The sequence below is a fragment of the Neocloeon triangulifer genome, unplaced genomic scaffold, assembly GCF_031216515.1.
Source record: "Neocloeon triangulifer isolate White Clay Creek 2 clone unplaced genomic scaffold, ASM3121651v1 ptg000004l, whole genome shotgun sequence".
NCBI lineage: Eukaryota > Metazoa > Arthropoda > Insecta > Ephemeroptera > Baetidae > Neocloeon > Neocloeon triangulifer.
In genome coordinates, this window is record NW_026775547.1 from 3,284,941 (window position 1) to 3,311,810 (window position 26,870).

The 26,870-nt window shown below is 36.4% G+C and overlaps 1 protein-coding gene across 2 annotated transcripts; it reads right to left on the reverse strand.

Moving 5' to 3' along the window:
• Positions 1 to 26,756, reverse strand: LOC132193565 (uncharacterized). Of its 2 annotated transcripts, none has more exons than XM_059614318.1 (9): positions 26,593 to 26,756; positions 15,172 to 15,339; positions 7,256 to 7,472; positions 4,942 to 5,111; positions 4,164 to 4,364; positions 3,427 to 3,686; positions 2,561 to 2,880; positions 1,726 to 2,156; positions 1 to 1,062 (listed from the first exon to the last, which is right to left on the reverse strand). In XM_059614318.1, exons 2-9 carry the CDS (start codon positions 15,334 to 15,336, stop codon positions 955 to 957), a joined length of 1,872 nt encoding a protein of 623 aa, XP_059470301.1. In that variant the 5' UTR covers positions 15,337 to 15,339; positions 26,593 to 26,756; the 3' UTR covers positions 1 to 954. The 2 variants fall into 2 exon arrangements, with proteins under 2 accessions (XP_059470301.1, XP_059470300.1); XM_059614317.1 differs by having other exon boundaries at positions 2 to 1,062; positions 3,427 to 3,692; positions 26,593 to 26,754.
• Between the last annotated feature and the right edge of the window lie 114 nt (positions 26,757 to 26,870).

A 26,870-nucleotide genomic window follows, 5' to 3' on the forward strand; every position in this document is an offset into this window, starting at 1 on the left:
TAATATAGTTATAAAGCTTTTTTATTGTATATTATTTTTATTGGTAACAAAATTCTTATTGCTACTCATAGAGGTACATGAATATAAACTCCAATGGCTTGCAGATCCACATTTTCAATAAAAAATCTCATTTTCAACGGTTTGATGTTTCACTTTTTTGGAACTTCACCAGGGTTTGTTTAAATTTTACATGACTATTGTACATATTTTTATTAATTCTGCATGAGTTTTTTTTTCTTGTAGACTAAACGTTGCACTTTTGATAGACAATTTTTACACTTGCTTGCGGTTTGAAAAAATATATTTATTATTTTTTATTTCTCTCTGCGGTATCATTTCATCTCTTAAAAGAGAACATCATTTTAAATTTTTAATTCAGGAAATGCCGACAAACTCCTACAAGTGTACATTTAACATACACTCCGTTGATAGAGAGTATAGGCGTTTATCGTCGATACAACATCCAACAAACCAAACTAGAGGGCTCATAAGTGTTGGACCGACATAACTAAGCATTGTAAAATATGTCATGGTCTCCTTGAAAATTTCTAGCTCTTTGTAAAATTTACAGAAATCACAGCAAAGTCAAACTGTCCTAGAGAGAAATATGGTTCTTGTTTTCTTCGTTTCCACATTCATAAATATGTTTTTCCAGTTTTGTGCGTTTTTAGCAGAAAAACAATTCACTCAAACCTTCATTAATAATATCGTTTGCTCTTGACAATAGGAAAATACTTTTTTTTTCATACAACAATTACAATTAAGACTGTGTTTATAAATATTTAACTGCTTAATAGACCCTTAGCAACTGCTTATCCTTTGGTTTTTACAGCTCAAGCACTCGCGACGATCACACTCATACTTCCGTCTGACTCACACTCATAACATCTCTCGGCATGTACAAAAAAAAAGAACTTTTGATAGTGTCCTCTGCAGCGTTGGACGATTGAGTTTTCACAGATGACTTGTCTGCTGGTTGCTGTACGTGTTCAAAGTGTTCTTCAACGCTTTTCGCACCGAGTTTGACGAGGACAGTTTTCTGCGTACCCTGTGCTCAATTTCCTGCAAAATAAACAGTTTAAAATTAGATATTAAAATATTTTGTATTTACGATTTTTATCAATAATGTGTTAGTCAATTAATTATTAATTACAAGCAAGAGTCGAATTTCCCTAAAAATAAAAGCAAGAATATTAGTAATGTTAGTTTGTGCCTCGGTTGCAAAAGGGGTTATTGCTATGGGAATGGGAAATAGAGAGTGGTATTAGTCGTATTAGTATTAATTTATATTAAGCAAAAGGAGAAAATAAATAGAGAGCAGAGTAGTTTTTCAAGTGAGGTTGAAATGTGTTGCGATGCAAATATTCTAGATTAAGCCAAAAAAGTTGCCCGTGAAATTTTTCATAAATCTTGGAGCTGAGTAACTTTTAAAACTGATCTTTCCTTTCCCCTAAATTTCTTAAAAAATTTTACAATGCAAGTAATTTTGCTTCAGAAAAGCCATTTTTTTTCTCACAATTTCTTAAAGAATGAAAATAACTGTTATTAGAAACGCTAGTATCAATTGCCATTAATAATCCATAAAGTTTTAAAAGATTTTTATTCCTAAAAAATTAAAAACTCTTTTCAATCTCACTCAATGTAAGCATTTTGTTAGTTTTGTTGAGATTAATTTTTCTGAAAGCGCTCTCCCTCCACCAGCGGCAAACTGAAGTCCAAAATTACCCTTTGTTCCGCCTTTTTCCTGCAATGCCTGGCCAGGAGTTCCAGTTCAGACAGACACGCCAGACTCTCGGTCTGCAGCAGCATATTTTCGTAATCGTGTCCGATTCCGGAAGAGCTCCTCGAGCTTTCCCTGCTGCCCCAAGTGCCAATCTTGAAATGCCACCCGGAAGAGGCGGCGGGAGGGGGAGGGGGCGAAGGGTTCAAATGCACCCTGGTCACCCCTTGCTTGCCGATATTCGTCTCGGGACCGAAAACTGAAATGACCGTTCTGGTTGCTTCCTGTCTGATGTTGGAGGAACAAGCCCCTGGCAATGGGGGCGGAGGGGGGTACAGATGGGACATGCTGCCGGTCAGGGTCGGCGAACTGTAGCCCGAGGAGGACGCTCTGCTGCTGTGCTCACCATTGACGGGAAGGACCATGATCGCAGGAACTGTATATTTGCACAAACGATAATTTTTAAGCAAAAATTTATAAAATAATAAGTTTTCAAGCGTTAACATGATTTATGGTAGCAAATTTTTATATATGATTTAAATAAACAGAAACTTTTTTGAGAAATTAAAATAAAATTTCTAAAAATTAAAAAAATCTTGCTTATTAATTGTTTGAAAGTATATTGTGTTAAAAATATAAAAAAGGGTCAAAATAAAAAGATCTAAGTAAAATATCTAAATTAAATCTATTTAATGTATATAAAGATTGATAAACTGACCAGGCAAATAAGGTTTTTTACTGCAAATCTGCTGTAAATATTTCAATTATTGAATACGACGTTTAGAAATACTTCCAAATTTAATGATAAATAAATGTGAATATAAAATTAAAATTTTGTACCTGGCTGCGGAACGGTGGTGCTGTCAGTGGTGATGGACCTGCTTGGCTCGGAAGGCGTTTCAATGGTATTGGGTGAGCCCAAGTCTTGCAGCATCTGCAACGCAGCCTCCAACTCCTTGGAGAACTCGGTGTCGCTGTTGTCTCTGAGCGTGGAGGGGTCTGTGGAGCCGCTGCCGGCGGGACTGCCGTCCTCCTCGTCACCGTCCTTTTTGTTTTGGATCGCCTGCTCCAGTTCGATCATCAAGGAGGCGTATTGGTACTTGCCGGATGGGGTGGCCACCGCGCTACTCACCACCGTCGGAGGGTGGAAACTGCTCACGCTGAAAATTTGCAATAACATTAATTTTTATTTTTTTTTTGCAATTACTTTAAAGGAACTGATTTTATATAATTTCAAATATAAATTGATAACATCAAATGGAATTAAATTATTTAAAATGAGCAATTTTATTACTAATTTTTTCTCTTCTTTTTGCTCTTTGACAATTATAGGCAAAATTTTAAATTTTTTGTTGCTGGTATCAAATTTTTTGAACTTTGATTTAATTTTGAAAATTCAATCAATTTTTATAAAGAATGAAACTTAAGCAATAAAATACTATATTATTTAATTAACTCATAAAAATCTTGATTTTGGATTTTGATTCGATTTTATTCTATATGAGGAAATTCAGGAATATTTTTTTTCAGAAATTTTAGGCAAACTGGAAATAATTGATTGTATTGAATTATATGAATAAATAATTAACTTTAATCTAATTTCATTAATATTATTTCTTATGAATTATATCGACAAATAAAATTTACCTTTTTGTTAAATTTTTCTAATTGAGTTAATTTAAATAATTTTTGTGTGGTCAGCATACCTGTGGGGTCGCGTGTCGCAACTCTCACTGCGTCTGTGGGTGCGCGCCGTGTCGGTGGAGGAACCTGGACGTTGCACCGCATAAGCGTAGTCGGCAGTGTAAAGACGGGCGCGCGGCGAAACGGTGGCCGTCCGCTTGTCCACACTCTCGTAAATGGGGTGGTTCAGACTGCACGTTGGCGAGGGGGTGCGCGAGAAGCTGCGCATGAAGTTGAGGCTCGTTCGGTCCTCGTAGGCCGGCACCTCTAACTTGACCACCACCTTTGACTGCCAATTAATAGGGAAATTTAAATACAAACTTTGTTGGAGTAGAAATAGGTAAAAATTTTAACATTAGAAATAATTTTTGAAATTTCTACCCCCAGGACGTCATGCAATTTTAAAAATTTTTCAGTTACCTATAAACTATAATTTTTTTCTACAACCAATAATGAAGGCTTGCAACAGCTTATGATAGGTGAAAAATAGATAAAAATAAATAAATAAAAACTTTTTAAATACATTATACTAATCCTTTTTGCAAATTATACGATTTCCGTGGGTTTATTTTAAGAAATTCGTGCCTGCAGTCAGAGAAGGAGTATTAGTTTTAAATTTAATTTTTCTTGATTGTTAGCTCAACATTTATATGATTTAATTTGAACTAAACAGAGATTAAAGATAAGTATAATTTTTGTATAGTAAAATATACATTTAATAGCGATTTAGGATAATTAAATGAGAAAAAAATGCTCTTACTTGCTGAGGCGTCCGGCTGAGCAGGTACGTGTTTGGCCGGTTGTAGGCACTTGGGGGTTCCTCTGCACGCAGGCAGGGGGTGACCTCAGTTATGCAGCCCCCGACGGGCCCCGTGTCGAAGACCCACGCCTGTGCCGAGTTCTGGTTGGTGGTCAGCCGGTGCTGCTCGTCGTCTTCGTCGTCGTCTAAGTCGGTCGGACGCTGAAAAAAAAGATTTCCCATTTTTTACGTTTAAAAACAATTCTGAAAAAATGAGTTTACCACTTAAATTATTGAGGGTTGAAGTTCTGATTTTTATTAATTTTCACCCAATTCATAGAAAATTACAACTAAAATTTGATCTTAGAATAGAACAACACAAGTGAAAAAATGTAAATTAAATGTATTTTCTCTTCAATCTTGGACAATGTATATTTTCTAGACTGCATTCAAAATTGATTAATTCAAGTATTTATTCAGTCTTGATTCTATAAATATTTAAAGTGTGGAAAAAAACTAATTGTAAGTAGTAATCTGTGTTTACTTTAATTCTCAGGAGTATAAACTAAAATACCTAGCGACAAAAACACATTATTTTAATCGATAATAGTTAATTCCAACATTTTACTTCATCCAATAAAAGTAAAAAACAAATCTCGCTAGAATTGCAGTCGAGAAGCCTCGACTTTGCACTCTTTTCTGGCGACATCGCCGAGATATATTCACAACAAAAGCAGGGTGAAAAAGCAGGCAGACGTGCACGCGCAAATACGTGGAGAGATAAGAATAAAAAACTCACCCTCGGCAAAATGTACTCCATGTCGTTGAGGATGGGGTCTGGCGCGGGTTTATTTGTTTCGGCTCTTCGCCGGCGCGCCCTGATGTTGTGCAGAACACAAAATGATATGTGGGTATCCAGCAAGGCTGTGATTACAATTAGGGCGCTACTCAGACTGGTCGAGAGGCGAGCTGCAAAAACACAGGGAATATTTTATGAGCGACCAACGAGATCAAACTCGACAAGTCAAGAGAGAGTCTTGTCAGACCCTCAGCGTGCACAAAAATAAAATAAAAAACATACACCATGTAAAAACCAGTTCTTTTTTTTCATTTTCTTAAAATCATCCAGTGAAGATTCAATCACGCAAATGGAAATTCGCTAAAATGCTAACTCATTGTTGGTGAAGTGAATTTTGAAATTAAATTTTTCTTTAATTTCTTAAGACTGGCATATTTCTGGAATTGCAGGATATTTTTTTTATGTTATTGCAATTATTTTGCCAGAGTCCAGAGTGACAAATTGAACGGTAAAAATTTAAGCAAACATATATTAAACAAGACAATATTGACTAAAGACTTAAATTTCAAAAGCAAATTCAAAAATTTTAAGAAAAAAGGAAAAATTGCATTAAAAGCAGAATAGAAACTAACGGAAACTAACAAAATCTGAAGTTCCAGAATTGGAATATGAGTATTTAGGCCACTCGATAATCAGCATAGTTGAAGCTTAAATCTCTCTTTTTAAAAAAACGTCCCCTTCGTGGAAGAATTAAATCCGTTTGATTAAATTTCCACCTTGAACATTAAAGAACCCAACCTACTGAATACAAGGATAAATATATATAAATTATAATAAAAGCCATCTGTGTCCGGCGGGTTGCATACACTTGACGCAATAAAAAAATAAGTAAATTTGGTTTCAAAAGTGAAAATATAAAGGGAAAAAGGAGAGAGAAAATAGAGAAATTTGATATCGGCCACGGTCTTGATTCTGGCACTACTTTTCCTTTCAATTTCGACCGGATACAAGTCGTGCTCAATTTCAATATTGGTCTTTCTCAGAGGCACATAAAGAGAGAAAACGTAACTCGGATGCAATCAAGCTCACGTAGGAAAAGGCGTTTTTGCGGCGCAAATCGAAGGAGTGTGAGAAGGAGCCGAATTCGCCCGTGACACGTACCGCATGACTATGAAAAGCGAACCGGGGTTGATCGGAACGAACGTGTACGTCGGGGCCCGCCGCACTAGCACACTTGCAGCACGCTTGCGATAAAAAATTCCGGGATCGATTTTTGCTATTTGTACGTGTTGCTGGTGCCTGCCTTGCCTGCTGCATCGACGGCGGAATTTCATTTCGGTGCTGCCGCATTTCGGCTGCGAGAAAACAGCGCCTGCTAAAATTTCATCCCGGCGTGAGGCGCGAGCGAGAACACTTTTGCCCTTAAGAGCAATTTGCAGCCGACGCGCCACCGGGTAATTTTTTCGCGAGAGCACTCCTCGCTCCACGCGGCGTTGAGACGCTTTTTCTTGCAAATGTCGCATAAATCACTTTGCGCTCAAGAGAGGAAATTCGTTCTGGGCGTAATTATGAGAAATTAGTATTAAAGACGGGGAATCATTTCACAAATTAATGTTGAAAAAGTGTTTTTTAATTTAGACTTGCAAAAAATATCCGTCTCCATCTGAAAGAAGGTTAATTTTTAAGGCTTAAATTAATAAATTTGAGTTTAAAAAATCTCTGGTTATAGACTTTACTAGCAATATTAATTAAGTAAAAAATGAATTAATATTAGTTTGGAAAATTATTAAATAATAATGCTCCCTATTCAATAACAAAAGAAAGAAGCATTACTAAAAAATTATAGTATTTTCTGGATAAAATTAAAACTTAATGTATTGATCTCACTTTTTTCCAATTAAAATCAGTCATAGGGCAGCTTTTAAATTTTCATACTCTGCAGCAGATTTAAGAACGTTTCAGGTCTTGAGATAAAAAAAAAGTTTATTTCGCCAACTTCGTTTGAATTCTGCAGCTTATTAATTTCTGCTGCTGGGGCGGGCGGCAGAGCGAAAACCACCCAACAAGTAGTCAAGCAGTTTCGCCACCACTCACGCAACCCTCTGCTTCTCTCGCCAATCCAAATTAAGTGATTCCGGCAGCCCCGAGCAAGAAAATATAATTTCTCCCAGGCGACGACGCAGGAGTTGGAGGGTTTAAGGAAACGGTTTTGTCCCGAGTGGATCGACGCGATATAACGCGCGCCCCATATTTCGGTGCGGGTCGATTTAATTGTCAAGGCAGCCAAGTATGAGCGCACCGGAGGGTTACTCACCATAACACACCAGCCTGTCGAGACTCTTATCCGTAATATTCTGGCGGTCCTCGGCCGAGAAAAGGAAAACCCACTCGAAGAGCTCCAGCACCGCCAGGTTGACCGCGTTCACGGTCAGCACGGAAATGCTCAGATACAGCAGGATTTCCAGCCGGGTGGCATTCAAGTTGGTCGCCAGGCCCGCAATCAGGGCGCATGAGATTCCTGCCAGCAGGTTCTGCAACATTCATAACAAATAATTGTAATTATGCGTGTCGGAATCAATTTTTCAAGATAATATGCATTCTATGAAAATATAAAATATTTAAAAACAAGAACATTCAATAAAAATTCCTTAATAATGGTATGAATTGCTTTAAAAAAATTAAAATTTATAATTATACAAATTCAGTAATTTTAATTGTGTTTAATATTAGACAAAAATTAATTATTTCTGATTTATCACACATTCGTTGTTCATAGATACGATAGATACTATTTTAAACAACATAGTAAATTCAAGCCTGTAGAATAATGGTAGATATAATTATTGTCGTTGATCTTTTTGTTTAATTGTTACATCGGCTGTGCTTCAATGAAGAAATTTATTGAAAAAGTTTCACACATATAACGCAGACCATAATTCACGCATCAGTGAGAATTATTTCATCTTATCTCTAAAAAAAAGTATTAAGACCAATTATTGATCGTCTCCCTTTTGACAATAAAGGTGGCACGTGGGGCTTATATTGCGAGGCAAGATCCGGGAGAGAAAAAAGGGCTCTAATTCCCGTCGCAACCCCCCAGCATCCCCCATCCGTCCACCCCTGTTGAAAATCTTGCTGGCTCGGCGCGGACTCGTTTCTCCGCTTATTGTTTACATCACGGAATTTCACCTCGCCGCCGCGGGCTCGCCGCTTTCATCAAAACAAAAGGGTGAAATCATAACGATCACGACCGGACAGTACAAAGCGATCTACTTTTATTTCTTTTTGTTTATGTGAGATGATTTGGCCGTGTTCCAGCTGGCCGAGAGTAAGACGTGTCCATCTCCCTCTGATTATGCGTTTAATAATCCATAGCGATGCGTCAAGCCGGTTGCCTACCCGTAACTTTGAGCCCACACGTCTTAATTCAAACGAATGAACGAACCTTCGCCGGATGAAGATTAGATTAATGTCGTGCACAGCCGCTCCCCGCATAAATTGCGGCTTGTTTACACCGGGGAGAGTAAATTCATTTGCTCCACATCCCCACAGGATTAAACCCTTTTTTTATAAAAACTTTCATGGACCGCTCGAAAAACTATTCACGTTAATAGAAGCTCTCAAAAGCACTTAAATCTCACGCTTGTGATGGAAATTTTGATGGGTCAGCTCTAAACGAACCAAAAATTAGGCGCAGTGAAAGGGGTGAATATTAAGTGCTTTACGCGTATATAAAAAAAAGTCCTGAGTGATCCCTTTCGGGAGCCGAAACATCACGCGCGCGCCAGCCCGCTTGAAACACCAACGGGATAGGTGTATTTTATAAGAGGATATGTGTACGAGAAAGTTAAAGCACCGGGATGAAATGCTCTCGGACGGATGCACTTCATTTGAGCCGAAAGAACACTCCGTCTTTTATATATACACGCGTGCAAAGCTACACCCGCGCCACTTCAGGGTGGAATAAACCACTTCAACGCGGTGCGCGCGCGAGAGAGTTTTTCACTTTTTTATTTCTGCAAAAGTGTGTGGATCGATGAATGCGATATAACGCAGCGCTTGAAAAAATACCAAACCACTTGAATATAATGACTAAAGTAATCAAGCCGAGTTTGTTGCTTCGAATATGAAGGAATGTACAGATACCCTGCTGGGATAATTAGACATATTAAATTCTCAAACTGTTAGCTATGCATTTTTTGATTTGTTTTTTCTTTCACTTGTTTTCTATTGAAAATGTAATGATTTTTTAAGGATTAATTCATTTATGAAGTGATTTCAAAAATAAGAGAACAATACCGCGGTGACCAAATCTCTTTTGATGTCGAGCGTTTTAGCTATAGTGTTAAACCCTTTCTCATATTTGTTTTCCAATTTATAAATTTTATGTATCGACCGCGAAGATTTATAATTATAATCATTACAGTAGGGCATGTGATACATAGCGAGAAGTCTCATTCTTTCCCTTATACCCCGATGAGAAGGAAGACTAAAGCTTATTATTGAATAATTATTTAATATTGTTCCAATACACACATATCACAAATAAATTTTTGTTATATTAGAACAAATAACTTTTTATCAGTTTTAAAAACAAAATTTTGTTTTAATTATATAGTATAAAGCATATTATTATAAAATAAATGTTCTATGAAAGTTTAAAGGATTTAATACATTTTAATTAAATCTGAAAATTAAAGTACAATCTAATTTTTTTATTTACGTTAAATTGAAACTTAAATGTAATATTCTATTCTATGTATAATCTACAAAAATTTTTATGTTCTTCACAAATCAAGTGGGTTTTTATGCCGATTGACTGCCATTTGATTTCTTACTATAGTGACAAAAACCGCCTACGTCTTAAACTTTTTATAAAAAAAACATTAGGATCTTATCTTATGAAATTCCTAAAATAAATGCTGCTGATAAATATTTTTGTAGGACGCATGTCTTAATTTAATAGCAAAAGCCTTTAGATATGCCATGTTGTTGGAAGTGATTTTAAAGTAATTTTTTATTTATTTATTAATTATAAAATTTTCTGTCAGAGTTGTTTATTTAAATAGACAGTAAAACAGAACCTAACACTGGTCAGCCTTTAATAATCTCTCTCTGCTTCTCTAAATTTTTAAATACACCGTGATTTGAAGCAACTGCCCAGGATGTAGAATGCACCACTGTTAAAGACAACACACACGTCTGCCTCTATTTATCAGGAGGTAATGGACTTGGACTGATGGCCAGTCCAAATGAAATAGTAAACAGATGGCCGTGAATGCCTGCGATTCCCACGGACTCCCTTGGCTGACTTTGGCCAACTCAAAATCGTGTGCCACTCTTTTTGTGTACAACAAGCAACAATAATTATGACATCAGCGCGGTGAAAATAAATCCAGAGCCGAAAGAAAAAGGAAAGGCCGGGTCTGCAAAATGGTTAGGGCTGAACAGTGGCTCAGCTTTGTGGCGCTGTTCAATATTTAAATTTGCCAGCGCCTGTGAATAATGCATGGCCATGGTCCCAAGTGAACGTTGCCTTTTGGCGGCACGTGAGAGAGACACAGTGTCATTGTTTAACAGCGCAAAAGTCGGGCAGTTCAAAGTTTCTTGTGTAGAAAGCGTGCTTTAAATGTTCGGATTTCTTGCAGGATTTACAAAAGATTTGTAAGAAATATTTATCAAAATAAAATGCGACTAATTTTTTTGTAGTCAGTCTGGAGCTAAATATCAGCATTTCAATATTTTTCATCACTTATTTGCTAATTAATAGAGAATTAAACAGAGATCCTCTTGTCAAATTAAATGTTGATATATTATAATGTCTGTATTAAAATAGAGCAATAAATATATATTATTTATGTAATTAAGTTTGTAGATCCATAATTTTTACACTGTGCAGTACATCCGACAGATCAAGGAAACAAATAAAAATAATAAATTTAGTTTTATAATCTTTATTACAAAAAATTATTTAAATTAATGTTAAGCAACAATAAAAAGGAATAAAAATAAATATTATAGCTTCATTAGATTTTATTATAAATTTTAATAAATTTATAAAAATTATCTTTCACTGCCCTTTTCTGTCTGTTCAAATGACCGAGCCGTGCGCGAGCACAAGTGTGTGCCGCAATCAAGCCGCAGTCGAGCAAAATAAATGTGTACGTTTAGCGGCGCAACCCCGTCTGCTGCTGCTTGTTTTCTTTTTGCAGAAAATCCAGTCGCGCCGCCTTTGCGATTTTGTTTAACGCGCACGCCGCCGGCAAAATGTATACGTTTTAATATTCAAAAAGCGCCTTTCGCACCATCAGCAAAATATTACAAATCGAACACGCCGCTGCTGTCGATGCGGGCTAAAAAAGTGATCGGCGTTTTTTTGCAGGAAAAGAGTTGTTACATAGAAGGTTGCAAAAAAGGGAAGAAGGTCGCAGATGTGTGGAAATAACGAGGCGTGTCAAAAATCTATAGATATAGAGGAGGCGTTTTTACGTATTCCCTTTTACAACCCCCGGTATAAATATCGCCAAGAGAAAACGAGGAGCAATCGCTTAGAGGGTTCTTCCCAAGTCGCGGATAAACGGCGTTGAAAAAGCGTCCTTTGTGTTGTGTGTGCGTGCGAGTGATAGGTGTGTGCAGAGAAATAAATCTAAGCACGAACGAGACAACAATCTATGTTGCTTTCTCGGCAGGTAAAAAAGAAACGTGTAGAAAAATGGAAAAGAAAGGAAAAAAAACCATCGTGGTTCACCAAAGTTTTGATTTACATTGAATCTGCACTTTATGAGAAATTCCAGTAAAAATCTATAGTGATAATTCTTAAACTGACCGATAAAATCAATGTTTTGAAAAAGAATTTGAAACAAAATAATTTCAGATTATAAATTAGAAAACTCAATCCCTTCAAAATGGAGCTGCTCAACTAATTGATTTTATATGGATTTTATATTAAAACATTTTATAAATAATGAAAAATCAAAACTGGGCAAATCTTGTTTCCAATTTTTTTAAGAAACTCTGTAAAAAAGAGATCCAATCTTTTGTTAAATAAATTTTAAATATCTTGTGCAACAAATAAGAACCCCCTCTTTATTTTTTACTTGGCTGAATCATTTCCGTGATAAAATTTGATACAGATGTATAATTTTATTTATGTATCACCCACAACCCACACTGAACGCAAAAGTTAGTCCCAACTGCCGCATTTTTGCATTTTTTTGTGTGCGCTTGTTATGTGGTGATTGTTTGACCAACAATGCAGCAATGATGAATCTCCCATTGTGATAAATGTGGCCTAACAGCGACAGAGCAGAGGGCAAACTCTCCGTATTGTCATTGTGAACACGACTTTTGATGCGCCCATTGATCTGAATTGTGACAATTTGAAATTAATTCCAGGGGCTCGATCAAAATAAATAATTATACTTGACCTTCTATTAAAAATTACAAAAATTCTAAATTCCAAATGAATCAGATGCGTAGATTATGGCTGGGCTGGCTGGAAATTCCAGGGACCCTGGGCACTGAAGGGGCCTTTTGGCCCAAGTATAAATGATATTGCAGTGTGTGACTAAAAAATTTGAAGATTCTCGCTGCTCTCGCCGTCATTTTCATAATGAAAATTTAAAAAGCAAAAAATTATTCAAACTTGGGCCGATCGAGGGTCCTTTTGGGGCCCGGGGAACACCATTTAAAAATCCCGAACAGACCATTCTGATCATTTCTATGGCTACTTTTACTGAAAAATTTTTTTACACCCTCCCCCGTTTGAACAAACAATTTTCATATTTTTGTCGAACATCTAAAAATCCCGAACAGATTATTCTGATCATTTCTGGCTACTTTTTCCAAACGCTTTTTTTTAAACGTTTGGCTGATGTTGCGAAATTTCTGAATGTTCGACTGATGTGGTGAAATTTCTACATGTTCGGCTGATGTGGTAAAATTTCTAAACGATCGGCTGATGTGGTGAAATTTCTAATTGTTCGGCTGATGTGGTGAAATTTCTAAACGTTCGACTGATGTGGTGAAATTTCTAAACATTCGAGCAAATGAATATCAGATGAACAAGGGAAAAAAATCGATTTTTGACTTTATCTCTTATTTGATCCCTTTTTTTATAACGTCAAATAAACATTATAATTCGGTCTGCATCAGTCCTGATGCGTTTGCTACAAATTGCATGGGTTTTGTTTGCGCAAACGTGTTGGTGTGTTTATTTGATGGCACGGCAACATTTTGATTGAGCAACATTTTGATACATACACGCGCGTGAAGTGCGGCGTTTGATTTTACGAGAGGTACAGCCCGTACATTTCTATGTATACATATGTGCCCCGAGCTTTTCCAATTTAATGTGCCACTCGAGTGAACTGCTGACCCAGAAAAACGAAAGCGGCGGCGCTTTGTCGCTCTTCGGCACGCCGAGTTGAAACAACCCCGGCAATATCATGTGTCTCGTATGTGTTGCTCGCTTCCCTGCTAAAAACAGAGGGGTGCGTTCTGCAAAGTAACACGAATATTCCCACTTTAAAGGCCTTTTGGCATTTGGACCAAATGAAATTTGCTCCGCTAGAAAGAAAGCAGCTGTTGCAAACAAACTTGCTTAATTCCCTTTGACGCGAAGGAAAATTAAATTTTTTACAGCCCTTTTTCTTTTGGGTGGATTTTTTCTGCAGCCGCTAATGGCACGATAAAAAATGAACCCAGTGAGTTAAAAATAAATTTATGGTACAATAACCGGCACCGAGCAGGTCATAAATAGTGTCACTTAGTGTAATTGCGATCAATATTTCACAGAGCGACGGTCGGTTAATATTTTTTCCGCTTTCATAATGCTTCTCAAAATATAACTGGGCAAAAGGAACATCATGTATGAGCTGATTTACGTCACCATTTCCACGTACAGCAAAGGTCAAAATGGAAATATCATATGACAATTACAGAATGCGCCATAACAGAGAGGAGGTATCGGCAAATATAAGTTTGCAAACTCCTCTGCAAAGTTTTGCCAGCAAACAAAACAGGCACCAATCTTGCGCATCATAGCACAGTATCAAAATATTGCCAGTTTGGGGCTTCGGCAAGAGCAAAGTTTTGAACGCCTTTCAATTATTCACACCAATAAAGAAGTTATAGAAAATTAAATTCATCAGCAAATAAACAAAGGGCATTTCTTGCAGAATAAATGCAAACTTTGAATTTCACCAAAGTATATATTGAATAACCTCCATAAACAAATAAATAAAAATTAGATTGAATTCCGAGTTTAAAATCAAAAGCTTGACATTGAAAATTGAGAAAGAAAGTTGACTTTTATCAGAAATTTATTTCCGGTTTCGTTTTTAAGATCTCCATCAGAGTACAAAATTCAAAAATTTATGCCCGTTTCAGTAAGAAAAATAAAACCACCCAATCTGCTGATTCTCAATTAAAGAATACAAATTAACTTATTGATTTTATTTTCCAGTAACTAATTTAAAAATATCTGATATTAAAGTTTCTGCTCAATTTCTGATGGTTTAAGCATCTATCAGTCATTTCATTTGGATCACTTAACGGAGATGGAAGCAAACAAACGGCTGAAATGAGCACTTTGCGCCTATTTCCTCCAGCACGCCTAAATGATCATTGTTCTCTCTCGAAAGTTCCAAAACGCACACCTCTCTCTGGCATATATAGAGAAGCGCGACAATGAGCCAGCTAGTGTTTGTCGACTGCGAAACAAAAGCCTACACCAGACACAATCCCGAGCAGTTTATTCAACAAACACAGAGAGAGACAACGATTACATCTTTCTGGCAATAATATTTGATCAGAACGTGCCTGTGCCGCTTTGTTATCAGTGAGCGAGAACATGTGAATGGAGAGCACCATGATGTAGGAAAAGCAGCCTCCTGCCCGGAGAACGCTTTTCACTCGGGCCGTGTATGAGATCGATATACGCTTCGCACACCAGCAGTGGCACATCAGCCCCCGAAAGGGAGAGAGACACACACACGCTTCATCGGCCTGCTGACTGACTGCGGGGTCGTTCGCTTTCGCGCACAAAACCACCCCCTGCGGAGGAGATCATCCCTTTCACTGTGCGAATCCGAAATCTCCTTTTCTTTTGTGAAAATCAAAGAAAGGGTTTTGAATCGATGCGTCCCAGTTTCTTTCGTTGTGTGATGAATTTTTATTATTATTCTGACACTCGAAGAAAAGAGATTGCCAAAAATAAAGACTACTTGCCCATGTTCCGGTGATGATGTTGGAGCCGAGGCCGAGAACCGGCAGCCAGTAGAGGGCAAAAAGGCCCGCCACCAGCTGCACTGCCCCCGCCGCCACGTAACACAACCCCCAGAGCACGTGACACAGCCCCCAACAGGGAACTTGCGAGTCGCGGGGTCCAGCCATCGCCTGAAACAAAATGCACATAACATTTAATACATTCTATGATATTCAATTTGTATTTTAAAATTAATTTATTTAAATATTTCTAATTAATATTAAGTTATAAGATAAGAAGCAGGGGTTTAATGTAAGATACCAAAATCATTTACTATTTTTGTGATGTTTTTTTTCACTATACTTGCTTAATTTTCAGATCTACTTAACGAAAAATTGGGAGAGAGTAAGGAAGAGAACGTAATTAAATTAATGCTTTTTTTAATATTCAGAACAAGATTTACAGTTTTAATGAGATCTTGAAATTCAAAGAATAAACGCAGAATCAATTGCATCTGATCGACTTAAAATATATAAATTTTTACAGAGATCAAAATTCCAATTATCGTACTGTAAATGAATTTTCAATGTTAATTATTAATTAAATTTTAAACTAGATTACTTGCTTGGTACGAATTAATTTGAAATGTAATATCTGGCTATGCGAAATTGCTCCCTGTGCGGTACTTGAAAATTTCAGCCGCATACCAAATCGCTTGGGATGCGAATAATTCAGGCGCTCGGTTTGTCTGTAATCCGGGGCACGCTGATTTTACGCCCTGGCTAATCTCGGTCTACCTTTCTCTCTACGTGCCTTTGCGGATTCACAATAATCAAATCACGCCAAGCCGAACCACTGAAATGGGAGGACATGAAAGCTGCAGCTCAAGCTGGGAAAAGGGCAAATTACATTGTGTGTCGATTTAATGTGGACGCACGCAAACAGACGGCGGCGCAGTCAAAAGCTTTTACCCCAGTTTACGAGAAGGGCATTTACGGCGGAATCGTATTTGATATTTTTTTTTTTTAATTTTCAAATGCTTGGCTGCAGCTTTTGAGGCTTCGCAACAGCACCAATCTCTACTCTCTGCAGCGCCTTTACGCCGAGACTCCTTTTCGCGTGCGCCTAAGTGATATTTGAGCTCGGCTATACCTCTTTCCCTCCGTTTCGTGCAATTTATTTCCACAGAGCTAGGCGGCTTCTGTTTGCGACAGAAGCTCCCTCTCTGCTTTCGTTCGCCGCTTGGTTAGGGGCTAAAAGGGACAGAAATTGAGAAACATGATGTCGTCCCATGTTTTCAAACTACAAAGAGATGTGAGACATGTTGAGGCTGATTTTGTATTATATTTCAACTAACAATGTTTTCACATATTTAAATTGAGCAAAAGTGGCAAATTTACTGTACTAGTGATTAATTTTGAGGCCCAATTGTCCTGGTGGGAAAAGTTGAGCCATTAATTAACCCCTCCTTCATCCCCTACAAGTGCAAATTTTAATTGTAAGATCTTGATTCCCATGCTGAGAGAGATCTCTGTAATGAAATTTTACTTTTTTTTTTAACTCTATATTAAAAATCTTTAAAGGAGATGCTTATAATAAGTTAACAATTAAATTAAATTCAGCTTCACGGTTTTATACAAGGCTAAAAATTTGTAAAATGAATTTATTAGAAGAACTAAAAAACAAAACTTAAATTCAATCTCCTATTTTTATAAAAGCCCAGTCAGAGGAAAATAAACTTTCAATGGATATCATTAATGACGATTGAGATTTAAAGAGCCAATTAACAAGCGCAGCTGACACTTTCCATTTAAAAAAAGAGTTGCAGCAGAGAAACGGAGCAAAAGTTTAGCAAAGAGCGTTTCTACGGTTGAAGTAATTCCAGACCATCAGAGAGTAATTAATCCATTTTCTGCATTCTAGACAATAATCTGATTGCAAAAGCAGCAGATGGAAATCTCTCCTCCACCATTGTTGAAGATTAATTGCACCTCGCTGGGATATTCGGTTTAGCGGAGAGGCCGCAGATGATCGGGTTGCGCAAAAAGCGGCGGCTCGAGCGACGTTACTGCGGTTTTTGCTGAATGTCACTCGCTCTTGAGACATGCATGGGGTGACTGATTATCTAAATACGTCCGACGTGTGTGACGCGATTCACGTGCTGCTGGAAGTGGTCAGCAACTCATAGGCCCCGGAATAGGGATCGACGCTGTTAAGAAACGAAACGCAGCAGCAGATCGAGTGGTCAGTAAATATCAGAGACGCCGGAAATGACCTCTCGTTTTTCCCAAAACGAGCCCTTTCCTTTGAAGCGCGCGGCCCGTCCGTCAATAATCAATTTGCAAACGTGTAAACATTTCAGAGTTTGTGAATATCCGAGGGTTTTTTTTTTATTTGCGTCGACGGGATTTTCGCAGGAACTGTTTTTGAAATGGGTTACTCCATTATACATATTATCGCATAAACTCAAAAGGAAGAGATGAAGAAGCCGAGTGTCGAGCTATAGAGAAACGGCTCCTGGCATTTTTCCAAAGGCAGCTTGCCTCCTTTTTTAACGGCAGAGCTTGCGAAGATGAAGTTTATGAACTGTAATTAAAAGAGTGTGTCCCATTAAAAGAGAGCAGAGGCGGATTCAAGAGTTTTGGTATGCAAAAAATACAACAAACGCTGCAAAGTATTCATGTTTTTTTTAATTAATTAAGGAAAAAGTATGTAGGGACGTAAAGTTTGTGATGAACAATTAATACGAGAAGGAAATTCAAATTTTTATAGCGCCAAAAGATAAGAAGTAAACTTCCAACGTTGGCTTCTTCTTTTTATATTCAATATTCTAGTTCTAGTTTTTTTGTACCTTGTGAATTTTTATTTAATATTTTTTTATGGAGTAGGTTTACAATGTTTTAAGTTATGCATAATCATTATGGATTGTTATTATAAATTTAACTTAGAAACTGCAAAGAAACAAATTAATTTAAAACAATGAAAAAAAAAGAATTTAATTTAGAATTAATGCAAGCATAAATTTTTGCACAAAAATAATACTTACAGTGCTGATAAAACAAGCTTAATTTAGTTTTTTGATTTTTTGCAAGTTGATTAAAATCATTCTTTGCAACTTTTTACTTTCTCTTATAATTTACTGTACTTGGATTTTAATTTACTTCAATATGAGCCAATTTACAAAGTAAAATTTTTGGAAACAACTGAAAAGAAAATTTTACCTAATGGAAACTTTCAAAAAATTTCATATCTTGTTAATTTTTTGTCTTTTCTACTGAAGAGGATATAATCAAGAAAAATGCTTTGAATTATTTCGGTCCTGCGTTTGACGTTTCAAATTTTGTGTAATTGCTTTTATGGGAAAAATCAATTACTCTCAAAGTGCTTTTTATCTCATGAAATGAAGCACTATATGCGTTTTTTTCCCCAGAGTTCCACCGGTCCCATCCACTACATTTCACAGAACCGAAAAGGGCTGAAAGATAAATGAACCGTGATAAAGAGCGCTCCGTCGGCTTCGGTCGCCATAAAGTAGCAAGAAACATTGCGCAGGTGGGGTCTGTTCGCAAAGTAAAAGGTAGGCAGCACGCAACACACACATTTCATCATTAGCCGGATTATGCTCTGCATATAATAATAATACAAGCCCGAGCAACAAGCACTCATTTTTTTCCGCCGCGTCAAGAGCTGATAATCGTTAAATATAGTCTTGTTGCTCGACGAGAGACAAAATCGAAAAAAAAGGCGCTGATGTAATTTTGAGCAATTTATTTTTGGCGCGCGCCACTGCATCACATGACACAAAACTGATACATAAAACGCACATACTTGTTGCTTTTCCTGCCGAAAAACAGGGTGTATTAAATAATGAAACTTCACAGCCTGGGGTGACCTTTCGGCCAGAAAATTGAGCGGAAACAGGGAATGAAATGAAAACTCACCCGCTGAGTGCAGAAGGGTTGGCCAAAAGTGATGGAGTGAAAATAATGCAAACAGAAATTCTGACGGAGAGCTTTTTACTCTAGTCTCATTCACTGTTCACATCAGAGACGTGAGGTCAGAAGTCAATCGGACTCTCTTGCTTGATTGCCTGTCAAGGCAGCGGTTTAGGATGATTCACGCACGGGACTAAATGTAATATTGTATTATGCGCATGAGGAAAACTGGATGGGACGGCGGAAATAAATATGTTATACACACAATAAAGTCTAACAAGTGTGAAAATATACGCTGATAAAAATTATTTTAGCACATCCGCAAGGAAAGACTTTTTTAGTAAATTAAAGTAACTAAAACTGAGTTTGATTTATCTATAATCATTGATTATTAGATTAATGTAAGTAAATAAGTATTAACTGTATTCAAAATCATACCAAATATATTAGAGGACTGTCGGGAAAAGTGAACTATTTCACATTAGCGTTAATTAATTATGGTTTTCTGTAATTTACATAGACTTTATTTTAAATAATTAAATTTTTGATTCAAATATAATTTAAATTATTCTTGGTTAATAATGGAAAGCTTTCAACTTTTTGCTACAATGTATAGTTAAAAAAATATATATATAAAATAATTCATTTCATTTATACATTTTAATTGAATTTATCTAAATAATAAAAAAATTAAGATTTATCATATTAAATTAAATGTAAGAGATATTTAACACCTTTTTAAAAAAAGATCAAAATAAAATTATTGGATAAAACAATTTGTGTGGCGAAATTTAACTTATGCATCTGCTTGCATCTTTGCCCACTTAAAATAAATTAGTACATATTGAAATGACTTCAATACTGTTTCAATGTTGTTCCTTTTGTAATGATCATGTAAGGTAATCATAAACAACCAGAGCTTGAAAAATTTATTAGAAGGGAGAAATGGACTCATTACGGATAAAAAGCCCAAAAATATTGACCTACTTCAGTGAATTTACAAGGTTATAATTTCCGCAAATTTAAGAAAAGTTTATTTTCTTACATCAGCAGCACTTAAATTATAAATTTTTTGCAAAATTTATTGAACAAAAGAGAATCTTCTATCGTCTAAAATTATCGATGTGCAATAGGAGAACAAGAAACTTTTCTAAATTATTAGATATTTTTAGCAATTACTTATGTACAACAAACAACAAGGATCTGTTGAATTAAAATATCAACTTTGAATTTATTTATATATAAAAACCGGAACTATTGGTTAAAAGGCGGTTTTAATCAAGTTCATTAATATTAATTAATATCATCTTCTTGTAAGGCTATAAATGTAGTATTGTAATTAGCTGTAATAACCATAAGATTAAAAAAAGATGCGGTTTTCCTGTGTAAATTCAAGATTATAAAATTCATAACCATACAAATAATATATAATTTACCACTGCAGCAGGAAATCCTCAGCACGATGAAATATATGCATATTAATAAAATCTACATTTTCATTGGGCCACTTGAAAGCTAATTCGGGAACTGCGCCGCCTCGAGAGGTGCAATAACACGGGTTTAATTGCGTCCGAGCGCGTCGGTCAATGCTGGGCCAAATCCGGGTCAAGTGGACGCGCGCGCTATGCTATGCTCATATTATGACTTTATGAATGGAACCAGCAGTACCGAGTGTATTTTTAACCCTTTCCCCGCCGCGCAAATCGAGTCGCCCGCTGCCGAGAGAAAGAGCGAGACGCACACCTGCTTAATTAAGAATTTATTTTCAGTGTCACGTTACGTACTGCTTTTGAAAGCGCGCGCCACCCTAATTTACAAAGGCGAGAGAGTGCGAAAGGAAATTTTGTTATTATGCTACTGTTGCTTGCAGGGGCAGGAAATGGAAGCACGGCTGGGCAGCAGGCGCCAAAATTATCGCACAACACCATGGGGGTTCCCATGCACCAACGCCAGATTAATTCGCACACGCATTAAAACCGACACAGCCTCTCTTGATAGTAGATTCGGCCTCTGCCAGAGATAAATAAATAAATTAGGTTTTTATGTGGTCGCGAGCGATAGAAATGTGGTTCTAATCTAATTTGGTTTTGTATCTCGAATGGAAATTTGTCACTTGAGGAGCATGTGTGATTTAGGAAAACGTTGGAAGAAGATAAAACTTAATTTTTTTATTAGTTTTAAAATTAAATAAACTTACAGAATTAAATAATTATTTTTGTTGTTTAAGTTTGCTTTTACATTCTTAATATATTTACCAGTTTATTAATTTATTTCATTTTTTTATTTTTGTAATAATTTATGAAGGTAAAAACTGCAAAAGATATAAACAAAAAAAAATAAGCTTTTTGATTTTTTTTTAAATACTGAAATAAATTATAATAGATACCATAAAAACTTAATAAAATTATTAATAGTAAAATGAAAATTCATTTTTTCTAACTTAAGTGTTGGCGGTTGCATGCATGAATTTAATGGACAGGTAATAAATACAATTTGATTTAAAGGATACGATTATTTCATTATTTAGAAACTACCTCAAACATGACTAAAATAAGTTTTCTTCTTCTGCTCGTATTTTATGCTCCTTAAAAAGTTGAAAGTCTGTTATTTACTTTTATTAATAAAGCATGATATTCAAAATAGTTTCCATGAAAACTGAAATCGAAACGCATCCAGACTTAATATTCAATCGAAAAGAGATTGAGGCTGAAAAATAGGGAACAAGACGCACCAATGAAAGGAAAATGTCATCAAGAAGTCTAAAAAAGAACAAAATGAGTGAATATTTAGTGCTCTGTTTCCCATGATTTTGAAAAATATTCGTTTTTCTCTAATCTAAATTAATGTCTTTTCAAATAATAATTTTTCACGAATTGAGTAAATTAACTTAATTTTGGGAATTAAAAATTGTCAGCTCTGCGATGGACATTTTTGTATAAATTTACCGCACTCAAGTTAATTTGTTTATTATAAACATGCATGGATTTTAATATTATTACACATGTCAACACACTCCATTTATATTTCCATTTATCGCTCATTCGCTGTGGGTCGTCGTCATGAATTCCAATCATAGCTTTTAGTCAACGCACACTCGAAACGCTGCTCTCAGGACTGCAGCACGCGAACGACCCTGGCATTAACGCGCAGACAAAATTCTCCACCGTGTCTGTTGCTTGTAAATGGCAAACTGCATGCTTAAAATGCTTCGCACACGTCCGGCCACACATTAACAAAGGCCTTGGTGCACCTTGAAATAAATAATTCTCGAACGAATCGATCCCACCCTGCTGACTTTTGCGCTCGGCTTGATTTCGATTCGTAATTAAATTCAATGCGAATGCTTTGATTTATACAGAGGGCGCGTTGTGTGTTAGCTCATTGCTGCTGAGGTCAGCAAAGTGACGTAATTATGATCTCTTGGTGGTTTCAATCAAAGGGCAATCTTGTCAATGGGTGGCCGACTGGCCATCTCTGATTGTCTCACAACCAGACAACTGCTGAGACACAATTAATTGGATAAATGAAAAATTAGATCAGAAGGTCTCATTGTCAGTCTGACCATTTTACGGACATTTAGATTAGCAATTTTATCTATGGAGAATTTGTGATTATTTCCATGCAAATAATTCGGTTTTTTATCACCACAATATAACAAAATTGAGCTAAAAATGGTTGAAATTTAATAACTGAAATCTTTGATGATTAATGTGAAAAATTAACATGATAAAAATATTGTTTTATGCTTCTTGTAAATTACACTAAATTTTAAATATATTTCTCACAGAAAATTTTCATAATTTAATGTACAATCGATCAGCAAATAACTTTTGCAGCAAAGAAATCTGCTCAGTGTGTTCATAGTGGACAGTTTTGTGCTGCTGTAAAAAAAAATTATGTGACTTTTTAGATAAAAAAAAAACGTTTACAGAATAAAATTAATTGACTGCAGCAAACCCTGCTCATCAGCTCAGTTATGTTGGCCAAAAAAAGATGTCTACCTTCCAGAGCCATAAGGCCCCATGGCTCTGACGGCAGCAGTGTACCAACATAATTTCGGGACGAGCAGGGTTTGGACTGCAGTAGCTTTTAATTGCTTCTAGAAGCATAAATTTTTTCATTGCAATCAACGTTCACGTTTTTTTTTATTACTCTTTTAATTTAAATTTATATTCATGCACGACATTTATTATTCAGGAATATTTTTGCTGTATACATATTGTGGCGTGATTCCAAATTGCATACCCTGGACGAATTTTATGCCTTGTTTTTATTACAAAACAAGAAGGACAACAACAACTATTGCAATGAATGGGCCGCGCATCGATTTTGCCATTTAAAGCCGCGGCCGGCGTTTGTCCCTCGCCGTGGTCAGGCCATGAAAGTGAACGTGTCCCATGCGGCCTGCGAAATACTGCGCTGCTCTTCTCCGTCTCTCTCCTTTGTTATTTTCTTTCTCTGTGCAAAAGCGGCGGCGTCGGCAGTGCCAATTTGCGCCTTTGATGTGCCTTGATAAAGTGACAGGAGCAGGGAGAAAAAAAGAAAAAGAGGAAGAGTGTGTGCGAAAAACCGCCTCTGTGATCAAATTAGCCTCAGGCTTCAAGACTATTTCATTGAAAAGCCCTCCTCTCAATTATTTGATCTTCAAAATCTACTTTCCAGAAGGAGTTCTGCCATTATATTGATTATTTATAAAAATGCCCATAAATTTAAATAATAATAATAATATATATTTATACGCAAAATATCCCAAAAATTTCCACAAGAAAATAGTATAATATTGTGAACTACATCATTATAATGTAGTTGCTGATTCATTTTTTTTTTAATAAATTTTTACTGAAATTCTGAATCAATCTAGAAAAATTTCATGAAATTTAGTTTGAATGCAAAAATTTAAACTAATTTTAGAAATTTGAATTAAAATATAGAAAAATATCCTATACGTGTACGGTGTTTTCCTTTAACGCATAAAAAATTAATTACGCTCTTAAAACGTAAATATTTGCACTAAAAGTTGAAAATGCAGCATTGTATTTTATTTTTAGTGCATTTCACTCCTTCCGAAGATTTATTTTGTTTTTCGTTTATATTCGAAACTTTTTTGCTAAAACCGATTTTGGCTAACCAAACTTTTTAACAAAGATTCATGGCCCAGCTTAATACCGAGATTGATGCATGGGAAAGACAAGAGCAAGGGGAGTCTTGTTCTCCAGCTCGTCCCTTTTGGTTTATGCAGAGCATCAATCAATTTTATCGATCTCACTTTCTCTTTCCCAAACAAAAGGAAGATAAGACACCGAGAATTTTCCAGAGGCGCGTGTGATCGTCCGCAGGGCGAAATGATTTTTCATTTGCCCCTGACAGATATACGCGCCCGCCAGCCGGAAAGGCAAACTTTACGACTCGCACGACCCTCGGCCAAGACCGAAAAGCTGCAAATTGCATGCGGGAGCCGAGCAGGTAAATAAACTACAGCAGAAATCTCTCAAGAGAGAGTTGCAGATGAAAAGGTGAAAATTCCATGCAGGTGGAAAACTTGCACGGAATGTTTTCAGGTTGCTTTGGCGCGTTATTCGTATTTCTGGAATTCATTTCTCTCATATCTGCGTTTTGCTTTGGCAAAAGCTATGAATGTAAATGCGTGCCTCATTTCACAGACTTTAGTGTTTAGTCTCTCTCGCACCGCGTTTTCCTCTCTCTGCGTGGCAAAGTCTCGGAAAATAAAACTCTCGCAGCTCTCTTGTGCATGAGAAAGAAAAATATAAATATCCGCGAGCCTCAAAAGAACACGCACCAAGAACATATTATACGGATTTACTTTCCCGCTTCTGGCGAGTAAACAGAAATTGCAAAAACAGCGCAGTTTTTATTTTGCAAAAATCGCACACGCACAGGCGTTGGCAGTCTGGAAAGTTAAAAATAAAAATAATAAACATAGAGAGAGGAAGCTCCATTAAGCGAATTCAATTTAGTATGCGTAAGTAAGAAAAATGAAAAAGGCCCTCAAAAGGATTACTGCTGAAACTTCTAGTTTCTTCCGCAAATTTAAAGAAGCTTTTTGCTCCAGATGAATGAATAAATAATACAAAAAAACTCTTGCGTTCAAGTAATTAAAACTCTCAAAAGTTTTTAAGTACGTTCTTGCTCGGATAATTAACCTTTTCAACCAGCCTTTGTTTATATAAATATAAATAAACCTCCAATAAAAAGTAAAAACTGTATATTTGTTTGCTATTTTTTTTTTAAAGGAACGTAAATCTCAAAATTTATATTTAAGTCAATTTAAATAAACTTTGAGTAAAATAAAATATGTCAAAACCAAATTATTTAGCATAATTAAAAAAAAAATCATACAAATATAGTAGCGAAAATTTAAGTGAATCTACACTTTTAATTCTTATATTTTTTGATATGCATATATCTTAAATTTTTGTCACTATTGTTTTGTGATGTAAAAATATAAAAAAAAAATTATTAAAAGAAAAGAAAATAACAGTGAATCATTTTGTATCTTCATAGATTAAATTTTTGTTCTTTTTTACCACTAAAAAGTCCCTAAATACATAATTATATACCCAGATACACTGAGCTCAGAATGTTATCCCGAGACCGGAGTGCACCAAGTGATGTGTGCACGTTGTATAAACAGATATTGGATTTCACATTGAGAGAAGGCGGATTTCGCTATATCCATTTTTATCGCGATTGTGAAAGGAAGCGGCGCAGAATGATATGCTCAACGTCTATTGCATTACGCATCCGAGATTTGAATTAAAGGGCTCATGAGCTGATAATCAGCGGGACAAAAGGTTATCCTCCTTAGAGGCTGCACAAAGAGCATAAAATGCTGCAATCTTGAATGTTATTTTGTCTTGGCGCGCATTTCTCTTCACAGATTTTTGCATTGTCATTGGGAGAATTAATTTGCACGAGAGATGCGGCTGATTGCTTCTGTTTTTATCACACAACGAACGGCCTCATACGCAACCTGACATTTTTTATAACAACCGACGAAAGTGAAGTTTTATGTTGCTATTCAAGGTCTTTTAACACACATATAAAAGAAAATTAACACTAAAAGTGATTTTACTTGAAAGTTGTTTGATCTTCCAATTGATAAACGTACACATCTTTAAAAATGATGATTTTAAAATTAGAGAGTTGAGAAATTAGCGAGATAATGATAAAAAAAGGTGTCAGCAAATTTTCTTTCACAAACAACACACTTTTTAAAATGATGCAAAGTAAGCAACTTTTTTACGAGAGGAAAAATGAGTAAGCCTAAAAAAAGAATCATTTTTAACAATTGCACCACATTGGTGACATTTTTTCTGACAAACGACCCTCTTTTGTGCAGAGAGAGTAAATGAATAAATAATTGTTATGGTCGCCCCGAAATAACTGTTTTTCGTCCTCTCAACTTTAATAATTCCCCGAGAATGATAAAAATAATTAAGAAAATTAAAATGAATATGGCTGCGTCTCTAATTGAGGGCAACGACTGACCTGGGACCTCTCAGCAACAAGAGGGGTGCAGATGCTCCGAGGCGGCGCTGGCCAGCAGCATGGTGCACATTGCAGAGTGCCTTCTCTGGTGTTGTCCTACGGTGCTCACTCGGCGCCGCCGCCACTCGCACTGACTGCTCCGTCGCAGATCGATGCCGCCGCCAGCAAAAACTCCTCCAGCACCAGCAGCGGGGGCACACAAGGGCCGACGAGGCGCGCCACAGCTGCCCTCGCCACCGACCCGCCGAGGGCGCCCAACGCGCATGTGGCTCCGTTGT